The sequence below is a fragment of the Rhopalosiphum padi genome, chromosome 1 (assembly GCF_020882245.1).
Source record: "Rhopalosiphum padi isolate XX-2018 chromosome 1, ASM2088224v1, whole genome shotgun sequence".
Taxonomy (NCBI): domain Eukaryota; kingdom Metazoa; phylum Arthropoda; class Insecta; order Hemiptera; family Aphididae; genus Rhopalosiphum; species Rhopalosiphum padi.
This window is the reverse complement of record NC_083597.1, coordinates 10,422,582-10,437,373: the sequence shown is the minus strand read 5'-3', so window position 1 is coordinate 10,437,373 and position 14,792 is coordinate 10,422,582. Positions and strand designations below refer to the sequence as shown.

At 26.4% G+C, this 14,792-nt stretch overlaps 1 protein-coding gene across 1 annotated transcript; it reads right to left on the bottom strand.

Moving 5' to 3' along the window:
- Positions 1–1,808: 1,808 nt before the first annotated feature.
- LOC132931670 (uncharacterized) lies at positions 1,809–7,446 on the bottom strand (the record flags this gene model as incomplete). Its single annotated transcript, XM_060997584.1, has 8 exons — positions 1,809–2,044; positions 2,313–2,481; positions 3,380–3,594; positions 4,632–4,743; positions 4,829–4,992; positions 5,075–5,147; positions 6,221–6,361; positions 7,219–7,446. Coding segments are annotated over 8 exons (1,194 nt in total), but the record flags the coding sequence as incomplete, so codon positions are not given.
- Between the last annotated feature and the right edge of the window lie 7,346 nt (positions 7,447–14,792).

Below are 14,792 nucleotides of genomic sequence, written 5' to 3'. Positions count from 1 at the left end.
TATTTAACAATTATTTGAAATACCGAATATATGATAGTGAACACCGACATCTGACGCACAGTTCGCAAATTTCGATGACAATATTGTCACTAGCGCTATTGATATACATATGTACATATGTTTCTTAAATACAATACTTTTGCGTTGAGCCCAATAGCTTTCAAAAGCAAACAGAAAGTGAATCTGTCCCCTACACCATTAATCTATACACATAAATGGATAAATGATAGATAAGTGAAAATTTATCTATGATACAATTTAAAATAATAAATTAATAACACATTATTGATTAACATATTATAACAATAATCAAACAAATTTAAACAGACAACAGTTATTCAGTTATACCTATTAACTGCAGTTAAATCAAAGCTATAATGCTCAAATATGGCTGATGCTAATTTAGTTATGTTTAAAATTTGAATACAATAGTATTTAAATTTAACATAACTATACAAACTATATACAAGAATAGAGAATAAAATAAAATTGTTAAATTCAAAATTTTTAGTTAAGAACTATATGTATTTATAATGGTAGTTTTTCCTATGTATCATCTAAACATAATAATCACAGATAGATAAAATAGTCTTAACATTTTTTGAATAATTCACGCAAAATAAACGGTGAATTAAATTTACAAAATACAATACGGTTGTTAGTTTTCATTGTAAACTGTTGCGTAGTGAAGAATTCAATAAGGCTGTTGAGGGCCTGGGGGCTGGGATATATAAATGAAATCGTTTTATTGGTATAAGTACAATAATATACAATATAAGTACTAGTAAATTCAAATATTGACATAATTTTGATGCTCAAAAACTAATGATTTAATAAATAAATTAAATACATTTAGAATTGTATCTATTTCTTTTAGATAAAACTTTAATATTAAAACATCTTAATAAGGGATTGAGGTGGCCCAGGGAGAGCTAAGCCCTTCCGAGGCCCCCTCTTATTTACGCCCACGCGGCATGCACTAGTCACTTAAGTCAGTAGGTACCTATTTACTGAGCTACCAGTGTGTTTCTCTTAGAATTTACCCATTCTACGATTATAAAACCCAACGACAATTATTGGAAGATTGAAATGGAGTAAGTAAAATAAAATCAATTTAATAATCAGAACTAATTTGTGGCTGTACGAGTTTACGTATTTTGATGCGTGTAAACGATTAACGGGACTATACTGTCTATCGTTTAATTGGAACATGGATACCTATAATAGTTATTTTTAAGCTATACATAAACATTTACGATTTGCGAATTATAGGTTTATTCATTGAACATTAAATTATGGTTTTAGAAATTAATAGGTGTCGTATTACTCGTATTAATAATTTCCTGGTATTCCGGTCGTCCAGTCTGCCACTGAATAAAATAGTGTCTGAGAGTTAGCAATCCTGACCAATCTCTTCCAACACAAACAATTATCTTACCGAAAAATTCTATTACTAGAACTGTCACTCCTCACTTAAGTATTTCTAAAAAATGTTAAGACACAATTTTAACATTCAATTGTCAAGGACTAGAGAATTGATACTCGAGTGTACGATAGCAACAAAATGGTAAATTTCTAATTCGAATATATAGATTCTAATATTGGAGTAATTTGTATTACCTATTTTATGTAATTTGTTTTTCAAAGTATATTAATAGACAAAACATTTATGTATATACAAATAATCTATCTATTTTATATAGATTTAAATAAATAACTTCAGGATTAGGGTGATTCTAATCCATTATACGTTAAGTATGTTATTTAATTCCATGTTACTATAATGAAAAAAAATATAAATATAAAAATTAATAGTTAATACTATGTCCATATAATAATAACCTCATAAGTATTCTAATCGATAATAAAATAAAATAAATACAGTTGACTAATAAAAATAACTAGTACACAAACGTATATTATTATAAATATCAAATTTAATTCTTAATGAGTTAATTATCTTCTATGGCATGGAAATCAAATTGCCAAATACTTTTTATTGCTGCAATACAGCATTCCTTTTTGGCTGCTTTTTTTGTCGATCCTATAAAATATAATAGTTAGACATTAATTGACATTTTTTTTTTTATATAAATACCTACTAATCCAACCAAAATTTGTTATATACATTTTTATTTGAATTATCTATTTTGTCAATACATAAAATTAAAACTAATATTAGGCTTTTATTTATGTTATAATATATGATAAAATGATTATATAAAAAAATCATATGAGAATTTGCATTAAATGGAATTTTTAAATCATTTACAAATAAAATATATAATGTAATATGTTACAAAAAATATTACCTTGTCCAGTGAATGGAACATCGTCTATTACACAGTTTACTTGAAAAAGTGATGGTGTTTTTGAACTAATTATAGTTTCAACAAATATTACACCAGGCTTCATTTGATTTATTAACTGTATTGGATTACAGTTTTTCGGGTTTTCAGGAAACTTTCTCATGGCTCCAGTCTAAAATAAAAGGGGTTAAGTTAAAAAATTATAATATACCTAATGCATGTATAATTTAAAAGCCAAGGTAACAAAATATGAAATTGAATTAGTATTACATTTCTTATTACGCGAGTAATAAAGGGAATAAAATAAGAAATAAAATTTAATTTAATTTATCTATAAAGATACTGCATATTGTTATTAAATTTTCAACCTTAAGAGGACACAACACCCGTATAAATTGTCACAGTCTTATAATTGCGCAACATAATCAATTTACGCTCAACAGATCACGTTTAGCTCAGTCAGTTAAAAAATTAGAGTGCGATCGATCCATTATAAAACTTGATGGTAAAAACATTATTTTTGTATTTGAATTTTAGATTTTAATAATTATTTAGTTTTTAAGTGAGCTATGAGCATTTTTAATTTACACTATATTATATACACATAACATGCTAAAAAACTAACATATAAACACAGATAATGTTTTTACCATCAAGTTTTATAATAGGTCGATTCACTATAATTTTTAATCTAATGGAGCTAAACGCGATCTTCTAAGCATAAATTTGCTATGTTGCACACTTGTAAGATGGAGACAACACATGCAGGTGTGATGCCCTCTTAATAGTTTGAGTTTAACAATTAGGCTATAGATACTATGTATACCCTGGAAAAAGATTACAAAAAACCATTATCTCAGAACTGTATGTATTACAAATATTGAAGAACCTATGGTATAACTAATTAATATTCTTAAAATAATAATTTAAAAAAAATCAATAAAAGTTCTAATTTTAACATAACTATATTATATTACTTTCTATTCCAGCAAATTCAAAATTAATCAATTTGTATTAATTACTGTTAGTTTAGAATAAATTGTAAATGGTAAATTATAATAATTATTCACCTTAGGTTGTGATTTGATAACATTTGGTTCTTCTTGTACATAATTAGCGTTTGTAACAACGGGCTGTAGTTCCCATTGATTTATTAAGTTATGCATAGCTAATGAAGCAAAATGTGGCCATGGGAAATCTTCCTGTGGTGGTCCTTTAGGTTTTGATACTGAACTATTTTCTCCAATTTCCATCTCAACTTCCATCGGGGATTCTTCTTTTTTTTCTAATAAAATATATGACAGTATTTATATATATATATATATATATATATATATATATATATATCTATACTAATACATAAAATGATAGCGTTTTTTTGTATGTTCAGAATAAACTCCGAAACAACTAATTCAATTGTCGTGCAGTTTTTTTTAAATTAAAGAGGACATCACAGAATGACATAATAATTAATTAGTTATTATTAATTAAAATAAACGTATAAATTGTATACCTATATATATTATTACGGCGGCCCGCGGGTTTCCAGCTACCTGTAACCTGACCTTTTTTCTTTTGTGTGTGTTTTATTGGCGAATAGATATGAATATAATTGTTCCAAAAGAAAAATATTTTCCATACCATGTTTTTTCAATAATTTTATTATCATAGGTTTATATATTAGGTACTTACTAATATTGTTATATATTATACTAGTGTGTCTGTTTAGTTAGAAAAAATCACTCGAATAAGAGACGAGTTCGTTGATAAATGTCAGTGGCGGCTCAAGGCATGGGCGCCTCCAGAATAGGAGCGCAGGAAGCGCATTTGTAGGTGCTCAAAAAATTGTAAAAACTTATGTTTTAGTAAAAAAATTTTTAAATAATAACGGTGTGTAATAATTATATTTCTTTATAATAATAAATTGTTATATATATTTAAGCTATATTTTTAAGGGCGCCATAATATCTTGGGCCGACACTGTATAATGTTTCGCTTATACTAAAATGTTAGTATGGAATTAGTTATTTAATTAATCTATACTAATACATAAAATGATAGCGTTTGTTTGTATGTTTGGGATAAACTCCGAAACGACTTATTCAATCGTCGAACAGTTTTTTTTTAAATTAAAGAGGACATCACAGAGAATGACATAAGCATAAATTTAGTCCGATAAAGTTAATAAATAATTAATTATTATTAATTAAAATTTTGGGCGGAGCTGAGACGGGTATGCTGGTATATATATATATATATATATATATATATATATTATATAAACAATATTAAAAGTTAACTAATTCAATACTTTTAACTTACCAGATCGTTCACTTATTTTTTTTGCTAACATAATGCGCAAGAAGTTTTCACATGCCTTTTGTTTGGCTTGAGTCTTGGAAATATGATTTCCAGAATACATTTGACCATCAACCTACATATTTTTAAAGTATAATTATTAATTATTACATTATTTCACAAGAAACAAAATCAAATTATTTAATTCAATTATATCTTACATCGAGTGTAGCAGTATAACTCATAATATTATGAAGTGGGTGCTCTTGTAAGTGAATTGGTACATCTTTGAACAACTCAGAAAATACCATTAATGGACTTTTGGGTGATACTAAGCGACGCATTCGAGCATTCAGTCGCTTTTTCCGTCCTTTCTTACTAATCTCTATTATGAAAATAAATTAGGAAATTTAAAACAATCAATTAATAAAAATAACAATAATTTAATTTAAAAATCATTGACATACTACGTTTGAATGGCCATTTTACTTCAGACTTCTCATTAATTGATTTTTCATCTTCAAGTTTTATCTGTTTATTCTATATAGCCAATGAGACAACATAAGCAATATTTATAAACGTGGCGAAGAAGTATTTTCAGTTTGCGCAAGACACATATACTTTAGCAGTTTAGCAGATAATACATCGAAACAGTTTAGCATAAATAATAAAAATAATAATAATATTTTAATTGTATTATAACTAATATTGTCATTATTATTATAATTATTATTGTTGTTATAAAAGGGCATTGTTTGATCTGCCAAAGTCTATGTAATTACAAAAAAAGCTATGACACCATCCATTGCAAATGATGACAAAATACCACTGACTTGGACTGTAAATAAACACAAAATTTGTGTAGATTTACAGAATCCTATTGGTCAAATGATATAATAAATATGGCATCAAATTAATGGTTGGGTTTACAAGTTGCCAATCAGGATACATCAAAACTTTAAAATAATTTAATATTGGTAATTAAATAAAAAAGATAGAATTAATTTGTTGATTAATAACCATTAATTGAATACTCAAAATGTGTTTTCTTTCAAATAATTTATTATATCAATATTAATCATACTGGGAATTTTATATTTATAAAAAAATAGTAAGTATTATTGACAACAAGTAATAGCTTCAACCATACTGAATTTACAACACCGTAACAAATTTTAAGCTTAGCTGTCTCTCGTTTATGCGAGACACCCCTGGAATAATATTTGCAATATTTAATCCAAAAATGATATGGATTGATCAAATCTGCACTACGACTGAAACCACTCTGAAATAGATGTACTATAAGTTTATAATATATGGGGGAAACATAAAATCTGTCAGAATACATAGACATGTTCTTTTGAAATGTAAATAATTAGTTTTTAAATCAATGTACATATAATATTATGGTTTGGTGTCATATTTAAATAATCTTTGAGTTTTTAATACATAAATGTAATTAGTATTCATTAAAAAAAATATTGCTCAAGGCAATAGCAAATAAATTTGTAAATAAGTTTTTAAAACTAGAGATAATAGTGATTTGTTGTACAAATATAAATATGTATATGTGTTCATTGAAAAGGTTAAATGTAAAATACATAACTATGTACCTGATCATCTTGAATTGTAGACGATTGAGAAACCGAAGTATTTGGTATTGGAGTTTCAGCCACTGGATTGGGACAAGGTGATTGTGATGGTAAATCATGTAAAGGCAAAGGTTGTTGATTTTTCATTGGACTAGCTGATTTCTAAAAATGAAAGAAAATTTAGTTACTATATTAATATTATTATCATAAAGGAAATTTTTAAAGCTAGAAAAGAAAATTATAATTAATAAATACCAGCCGAGATAGCAGTTAACTGAGTATCAATTATATTAATAAAAATATAATACATTTCAATTTCAATTATCATTTAGAATTTTAGACTATTAAATTTACTAAGAATATTTAAGTTGAATAAATAAAAATAAAGTTAGTTAATTTATATAAACTAGTCGAGTACTTGAGTCTTCCAAAGACTGCCATAACATTTATTATTATTAAGAGGACACATCACCCACGTGGCTTAAGTATTCAAAAACAGTAAAGAAGCAGCTTATAAATTCTCAATACTATTAAAGTTAATGATAACTAATTATCTTTTGAATTATTTTCTAAATATTTTTATCAGAAAGTAAAATTTGGTGTGAATATACTTCATTAGGTAAAATTTATTTTTTATATACCTATTTAAAAAGTAAATATATTAACTAGTTATATTGTTCATGTAATTGGTACTTATTTTAGAGAAGTCAAAATGTAGCAAAAATGTTTTTAAATAAATTGCAAAAAAATACATTCAATGATTTTATAATATACCGGCATCATAAACAATAATCCTATATATAAATATTTGACCATTTACCTATTTTAAAATTTAGATTTCATAAACTAATTAAAAATAGGCTCATTTAAATTTTAAAAAGTACATATTATTATATATAAATTAAAAAGACTAAGAGATTAATATTGTATGTATCTAAATCAATAAGTATAGACACTTAATATTAAATGAAAATTATTGATGATATAATTGAAACTAATTTTAAAAAAACCAAGCTTACTGGTGTTGTTATACAATTCGACCCAAGAGACATAGCTTGCTGTTGTTGTTGTGGTGGTGATGGTGGTGGTGGTGTTAGTTGTTGCTGTGGTGGTGATATTTGTTGTTGTTGTGGTGGTGGTGGTAGTTGTTGTTGTTGTGGTGGTGGTGGTTGTTGTTGTCTGAAAGTTTCGATCTTTCTGATATACGGGTTACCGTGACTATTGCCACCTAAAAAATAATAAAAATAATTGTGTAATTAGTAAGAATTAAAATCAAATCAAATCATCATTACACAAGTATATTATTTACCAATTTCTGCACAAATTATAAAATAAAAATTTAAAAATAAAATAAGGTGTACCAACAATTTTTAAGGTATTGACTTATTTTACTCAACTGTAAATACACAATTGTCATACTTTACTTAATCAACCTTATAAATTATAATAAATCGGAGCCTTAGACTTTAGCAGTGGTGGCTATAGTAGTGACCAAACAAACATAGTTGGTGACACAAAAAATTCCAACTCTATTGTGTTGATACGTTACTAAAATAAAATGTTTCTATTAACCACCAACCACATATTTGTTTGGCCACAAATTTGGTTTTGCACTCACCACTATAGTTATTAATTTCTAAGGAACAATTTCTTAATCAAGTTACTGGGAGAAAATAATAGCTTTATAATTTACTATTTTAATTTCAATAACTGTATATAAACAATAATTTTCAAATTAATAATTAACTTATCTTACATGCTAAATACTAAATAGTAATATGATTTTATTCTAAGATTATAGTTACTACATTGTGTTTTTTTGTTTTGACATACCGGTTTTGTTTAATGATTTAATTCGATACATTGTGTAACACACTGCGTAAAGATAGAAAAAATGAAATCTATTTTTGGTTGATAATGATAACTTATTAAGTCAAAATTAAGTATTTGTTTTAATTAAGTCAATTACTTCTGTTTTACCATAAATATAATCTATGAATATTCAATATTGAACAAATAAACAAGAATAGTTTTATATATTTTAATTAATCGTCATGACAAACTGTGTAATGGAAATTATAAAATAAAATATTAAATTAATTCATACTACAAAGTATTAAACTTGTCATTGGTTGATGGTTAACATATAAAATTACTGAAAAATTGTAAAAAAAAAATTATGAGATTTAGGTATTATTTCAATTATTAGCAATCATACCTAATAAATCTAAAAATGGTAAGTAGTTATCTTTATCACCAAAGTATAACATTTAATGATTTTTTTAAAATTAAATAACCAAGGTAGGTACTTTATATTTAAATGTTTTAAAAACTATGATACAGTGAAGTTATCCATTTATGAAGTTTGAATAATTATTTTGTTTTCTTATATTGAGTAAAAAGTTAATTTGAGAAAAGTTCAAATGAATACTTTTTTAAAAATACCTATAATAATTATAAGTACTTATCGCATAAAGATATTTAATAACCAATTGATTTTTTAGTCTTCTACTTTAAGTGTTTGATACAATCATGTTTTGAACTTGAACCATGTTAAATAGGCGACAGTGCATTAATAACAATTATACCTTACCCTACTTGACTAATGTTTCTAACTTTCCAAAACATATTTTATGGTAAATTTGTAATTTAAAAATGTTTTATTTTTAAGACTAAAAACAAGTGTAATGTAACAAGTGTATTCAAATAAGTATTACTTCCAAAAGCAACATCAATTAATGTGTCGACTAAATAATATTATTAAAATATAATTGGTCACATTTATGATAATATTTCTAACTAGATATATCCAAATTAAAATAAGTAAAATATTGTAGTCCATAAAATCAATATGTAAGTGGCATATCACATATAATTTGAATACTTGCAGGTATTTAATTCAACACAACACATTGTATTCAGAATCTTATATATGAATTAGGAATAATTTCTAATTGATTACAAATGTTTTGCATGTGACAAGTACACACTTGCCTACTCATTGATAAGTAACATTGAACATCTAGATTTGTTTATAATTGACTGGAGCTTGTAAGCATGGGCGTATTTAAGGGAGGGGCACATGGGGCCCGTGCCTCCCCCATTCACCGTATTTTATACTAATTTTTATTATATGAGAAATTTTACAATTCTATGCCCCATGTACGCAAATTTGAACTTTTTGTTTGTGCCCCCCCCCCCTTAAGACATTTCTAAATACGCCCCTGTATTAATTACTATATAACCACACAACAATAATTGTAACAAAATAACAGTGTTAGGTAATTTTCCACACCACCTTTATTATTAAACGACGTACAATAACATTGTCCGTATCGTTTAATAACTTTATGAGGTATTACACGAGGCGCGTTTTTTTATTGTGGTGTCCCCAGTAGGCCTAATCCACATCGTAAGCGAGAACGCATCATATGCAGGGGCGTATTAGGTAGGGGCTTTGGGTCCCGTTGCCCAGAACGGCAAATTTTTATTTCGTACTTTACATACTGAGTACTGACGTAGTGACGTCAATCATTAATATTTTTCACAACAAATGTGTGCCATAGAGGCATAGAATATTATAGTATTTATATAACATGGTGTTCTATGCTATTAACAGTTTCACCATTGCGCGGCGTAAAAGTTTTTAGTTTTTTTTTACTGGGGGAGAGGCGGCAAAATATGTGTTGCCCTTATCCTAAAATTCCTAAATACGCCACTGATCATATGAATGCATTCAAATAATAAAAAAATATACAACAACTTAAACTATGTAGATATTAATAATACTATATAATTTATTTCAATAAGGAAACCTAGGAATAAAAATACGATTTTCTCTATTAAGCTACAAAAACGGGTAATGTGTATAATATCAGATATGTGTGTTGCCGGCCGGCTATAGTCAATGGTGTTGGATGAACGTATGATTACTGATGACTGATGAGCGTAAACGTTATACCCTGAACCTTGGGTCTGAATAGAAGCACAGAATAAAATAACGGTATAAGGTCTATGTTTTTAGTCCAAAATCCATGGTGAAAATTTTAATTTTTCTTAGATACTAGTATGTAAAAATTTAAGTAGAACTCGATTAAAAAGAAAAATAATGTGATTTCGGATAATATGATTGCTAACTAAGATAAATCATCTTATTTGAAAATAATTTTGTTATATTTTTATAACTCAAATTAAATCATTACACATTTATTATATATAGATATTTAGAAATTAAATTAGGACAATTAGGTATATAGTATATACATACCTAGGCACAACTAGACCTCTATTTCTGGGTAGGCTAAATTTATATCAGCAAAAGTAAAAGCGCCTCAACAAAAGTAATAACTCCCTTAATCCTTATATTATGATCATAATCCGGCCCTGTTAATAAATAATGCTCATTTTAAATTTAATGAATTTACAAGTAGGTACCTATTTGTTAATTTGTATACTTAATTTATTATATAAAAATGTTATAGCTTTTGACTTTTTTATTAATAAAAAAGTATTTACATTATTTAAAAAAAAAGGTTGACAAGGGTATCGCTCTACTATAGTAAAGTGATGGAGAGTAGGTAACTATAATGGATTTGTTAAATTTGAATGCAATGACAGGTATCATTGTATACGAAAAACGATTCTGAACGGAGATGATTTGTCAGTAAATGATAATTAGTAGAATATATTATATTATTAACTATATTTAAATTGTAATATATCGTTATTTTACGTGAATTCGTAAAAAATTAAATTTCATACGCTCATAAATTTTTTTCTATATTGACGCTTAAATATTTTTTCAGTTATTTGAAGAAAAAGTTATGGGGAACCTTGTATTGAAATTTGTAACCTTAGGTATAAATCACAAAAATGTTATGAATTTTCAACTTCAAAATTCCTTGCAAATTTTCGCGATTTTGACATAATTCGTAAACATTTGAACTTTAAATGCTTATAAACAAAAATTGTGCCTAGAGATTTTTGATTTTTTTTACTATGATAATTAGTAATTACAACTTATAATAAACCTTGTATTAGATTTTAAAAAATGTTTAAAAATTTTGAATTACAAAAAAAAACAAGAAAATCGAAAATTTCAATAGTCTATAGCTTTAAAAAAGTCAAAATATTTTAAAAATTTATTCGTAAATAAAAAACGCTAATATAAACATTTGGTGAAAATTTCATGTATTTACAATGATTCGTTTTTGAGTATTGAGTTACAGCAAAACAAAAAAATCGATTTTGTCGAAAATTAATTATGCGTAAAAATTCCCGTTTTTCCGTTACTTTTTTTAGCGTTTTTCCCGACGCTTTTGAAAACTACTGGAAATTATTTAGAACCAACTAGATTCGTTTTCCTTTTCAAAGAGAGGCTGAAGTCAAAAATTAAAGCATTATTTCTTCTCCAAGACGTGATGACAAACACAAAAATCAATACATTCCTTACTCCATTCAGAATTTTAAAAAATGTAATTTTTATGAAGATTAATTTATAAATTTGTACTATGATTATCATAGTTTAAATGTGTACCTTTATATATTAGATTAGGCCCACGTTATTTTAAATCGATATTATAACTTTACACCCTCTCCCACCAAAAAAAAAAAAATTGGGCTATTTGTGTCTATATATCATATTACATTATTATATTATCAAAGAAAGTGGCAATTAAATGAAAACTACTAACTTTTTAATCACTATGCATTGGACATTTAAAAACTGGACGACCAGGAAATTTTCCGGTGGGCCTCTGCTTGTATAAAATATATATTTATTATTATTATTATTATTCTGAAATTATAAATTAAAATATTACCTAATAAGTAAAGTAATAAGTACTTATGCAATATTATTAAACATAAAAAGACAGATTTCTGATTATTTTAAAATGCCGGACCGGCTTGTGTTCAGCTCGGGTTCGGTGAATTGCGTCCCAAAAAAAAAAATGTTAATACACAGATAGGTGAATTGCGTCCCCAATATTTTTTCTGTGTAGGTGATGGCGTCCCCGATACTTTTTGAAATGTTACACACAAAATATTTCATTCTAAGTGATATAATATAGGTAATATAATAAAACTACAGTACCTATATTTTATTTTATTTGTATTTATATCATTTATCGGAATATCCAAGAATTAAATAATATTTTATCTCACATGACCGTTTCAGTATCACGTATTCACGTCTTTTCCTTTATTGTAATAAATATATAGAGCGAGTATCCGACAATACGCGTGTTTAATATCGGACTGAGTATATTTTTACATTTATATTCGATCGTTCGCGACAATAATTGCGATAACATATTTGTGATTTCAAATTTCCCAATATAATATATATACAGTATACAGTTGACAAGCAGTCGTCCGTCAGTTTGCACTGTTCGCAGTCGTCAATCGTCATTCGTCAGTGTAATTTATTTATTATAATTTTAAATGGAGTTTTCAATAAGTGAAAAAAATAAAAAAATAGTTACCTATAATTGAAGATTTTAAATTTCGATTCCAAAAACTATTAAAAAATGACATACAACGTTGGTGTAGTATAAAATCGTGTAAATGTTTTTTTAAATGTGAAAATAATTTTAATATAATAGAACTGACTTAACTTAATACGATTTGTAACTTTGTTACTTTATATTATGTTATTTTGTCTTTTCTATGTTAACTTTAATCACTTGTGCTTATTGTAAATAATTATTTTACAGATTGTACAATTTTCTAGCTTAAAAATAAAAAAAAAAAAATATATAATAGAACAATCTAAAGAGCATAATCACCCAAAACAAGAAAAAAAATTATTAAATCGGCAAAATATTAGTAATTCTCTTAAAAGAAAAGCTATAGATGATATTTCGTCAAAACCATCGAAACTTTTACAAGTAGAATTAAAAAATAATGACGTAGAAACAATAAAAACTAGCGATGTGGCACTAATCAAAAGAAATATTCGTTATGCAGTATGCACGTACATCTGTTCACTCAAAACTACCAAATAGCCTTTTCGAACTACACGATTCTTTATGTATATAAGAAATAAAAAGTAAAAACTAATAAACTGGAAAAATTTTTATTGGTGAATGACAAACCAAATGGCATAGTTAGTTTTGCAACGATATCAAATTTAGAGGTATTATGCAAAGTACAACATATTTATATTGATGGTACATTTAAATTGTGTCCAAAATTTTTATAATTCATGGACTCTATAATGATAATTACGTGCCTCTTATATATTTTTTACTACAAAACTAACACACTGAAACGTATGTGCAATTATTTAAACACGTATTACATCATTGTGATACAAATGGTTCCTGTTTTCTCCTACATATGTCCACATAGATTTCGAATCTGCAATACATTCTGCTGTAAGACATGTATTACCTACAGCTCAAATTAAGGGATGCCGTTTTCATCTAGGGCAAAGTTGGTGGAGAAAAATACAGTCTCTTGGTTTGACAAAAGTTTTTAAAGATTATAATTCTGAAAAAAGTCAATTTTTTAAGCATTTATTTGGGTTGCCTTTCTTACATTCAGATGAGGTAGAAGAATGCTTTCAAAATGATTTGCAATCCACTTTAACTATTGAAGACGAACGAATTAATAAATTCATAGATTACATATTTAAAACTTACATTACAAAAGATGCAAGTTTTCCACCAAGTCTCTGGGCTGAATTTGCACCAACAACAAATCGAACAACCAACAGTTATGAGGCATTCCACTCTAAATTAAATAATTTATTTATCTTTAGTCATCCAAATATTTACAATTTTATTGCTGTTATAAAAGATATTCAATCCAAAACATACATAAAAATACGTAGTAACGAACAAAGAAAATCGCGTCAAATTATCGAAAAAGAAAATTATATTCGAGATAAAAATGATTGAATATAATAATAAATTATTGACCAGATTTGAATACGCCAAAGCCGTTTCATTTAAATTTTTACCAGTTTAATATACTTTTAAAATAATTTTACTAATTTTTACATAAATAATTGACCTACAAATTTAACTAAAAATTAAAAATAAAACCAAATTTTTAAAATACTATACGGCTAACCTACGAGGAGGATAAGTTAGGTCTTCTGGGCGTTGAAAAATGGGACGCAATTCACCTGGTATTAAAATATAACAGGGACACAATTCACCTAGTATTAAATTACAACAGGGACACAATTCACCTAATTTTATGGAAATGGGACGCAATTCACCTAACACCATTCAGCTAGTTTGTGCTTGTTGACAACTTATTGTAACAAGTTTAAAAATAGAATCTCAATTAGTTATTCATTTTATTTTGTCTTATATCAATTAATTAAAATATTAAAAAATTTAAAAGCTAAATTGTGTTTACAAAAGTATATAATAATTCAAATAATTATATATATAATAAAGGGCCGTTAGTGTACTGAGAGTCGCTAAAATTATGATTTTCCTAGGCTGTTTTTTCTTCCATTCCGCCACCGTTTAAAAACCTAAATTTTTAAGTTATTAACAAATAACAATGTTTACTTATTAGTTATTATTATTGTTATTGTTTTGTAAGAATACAAGGATAAATTGTAATACTATAG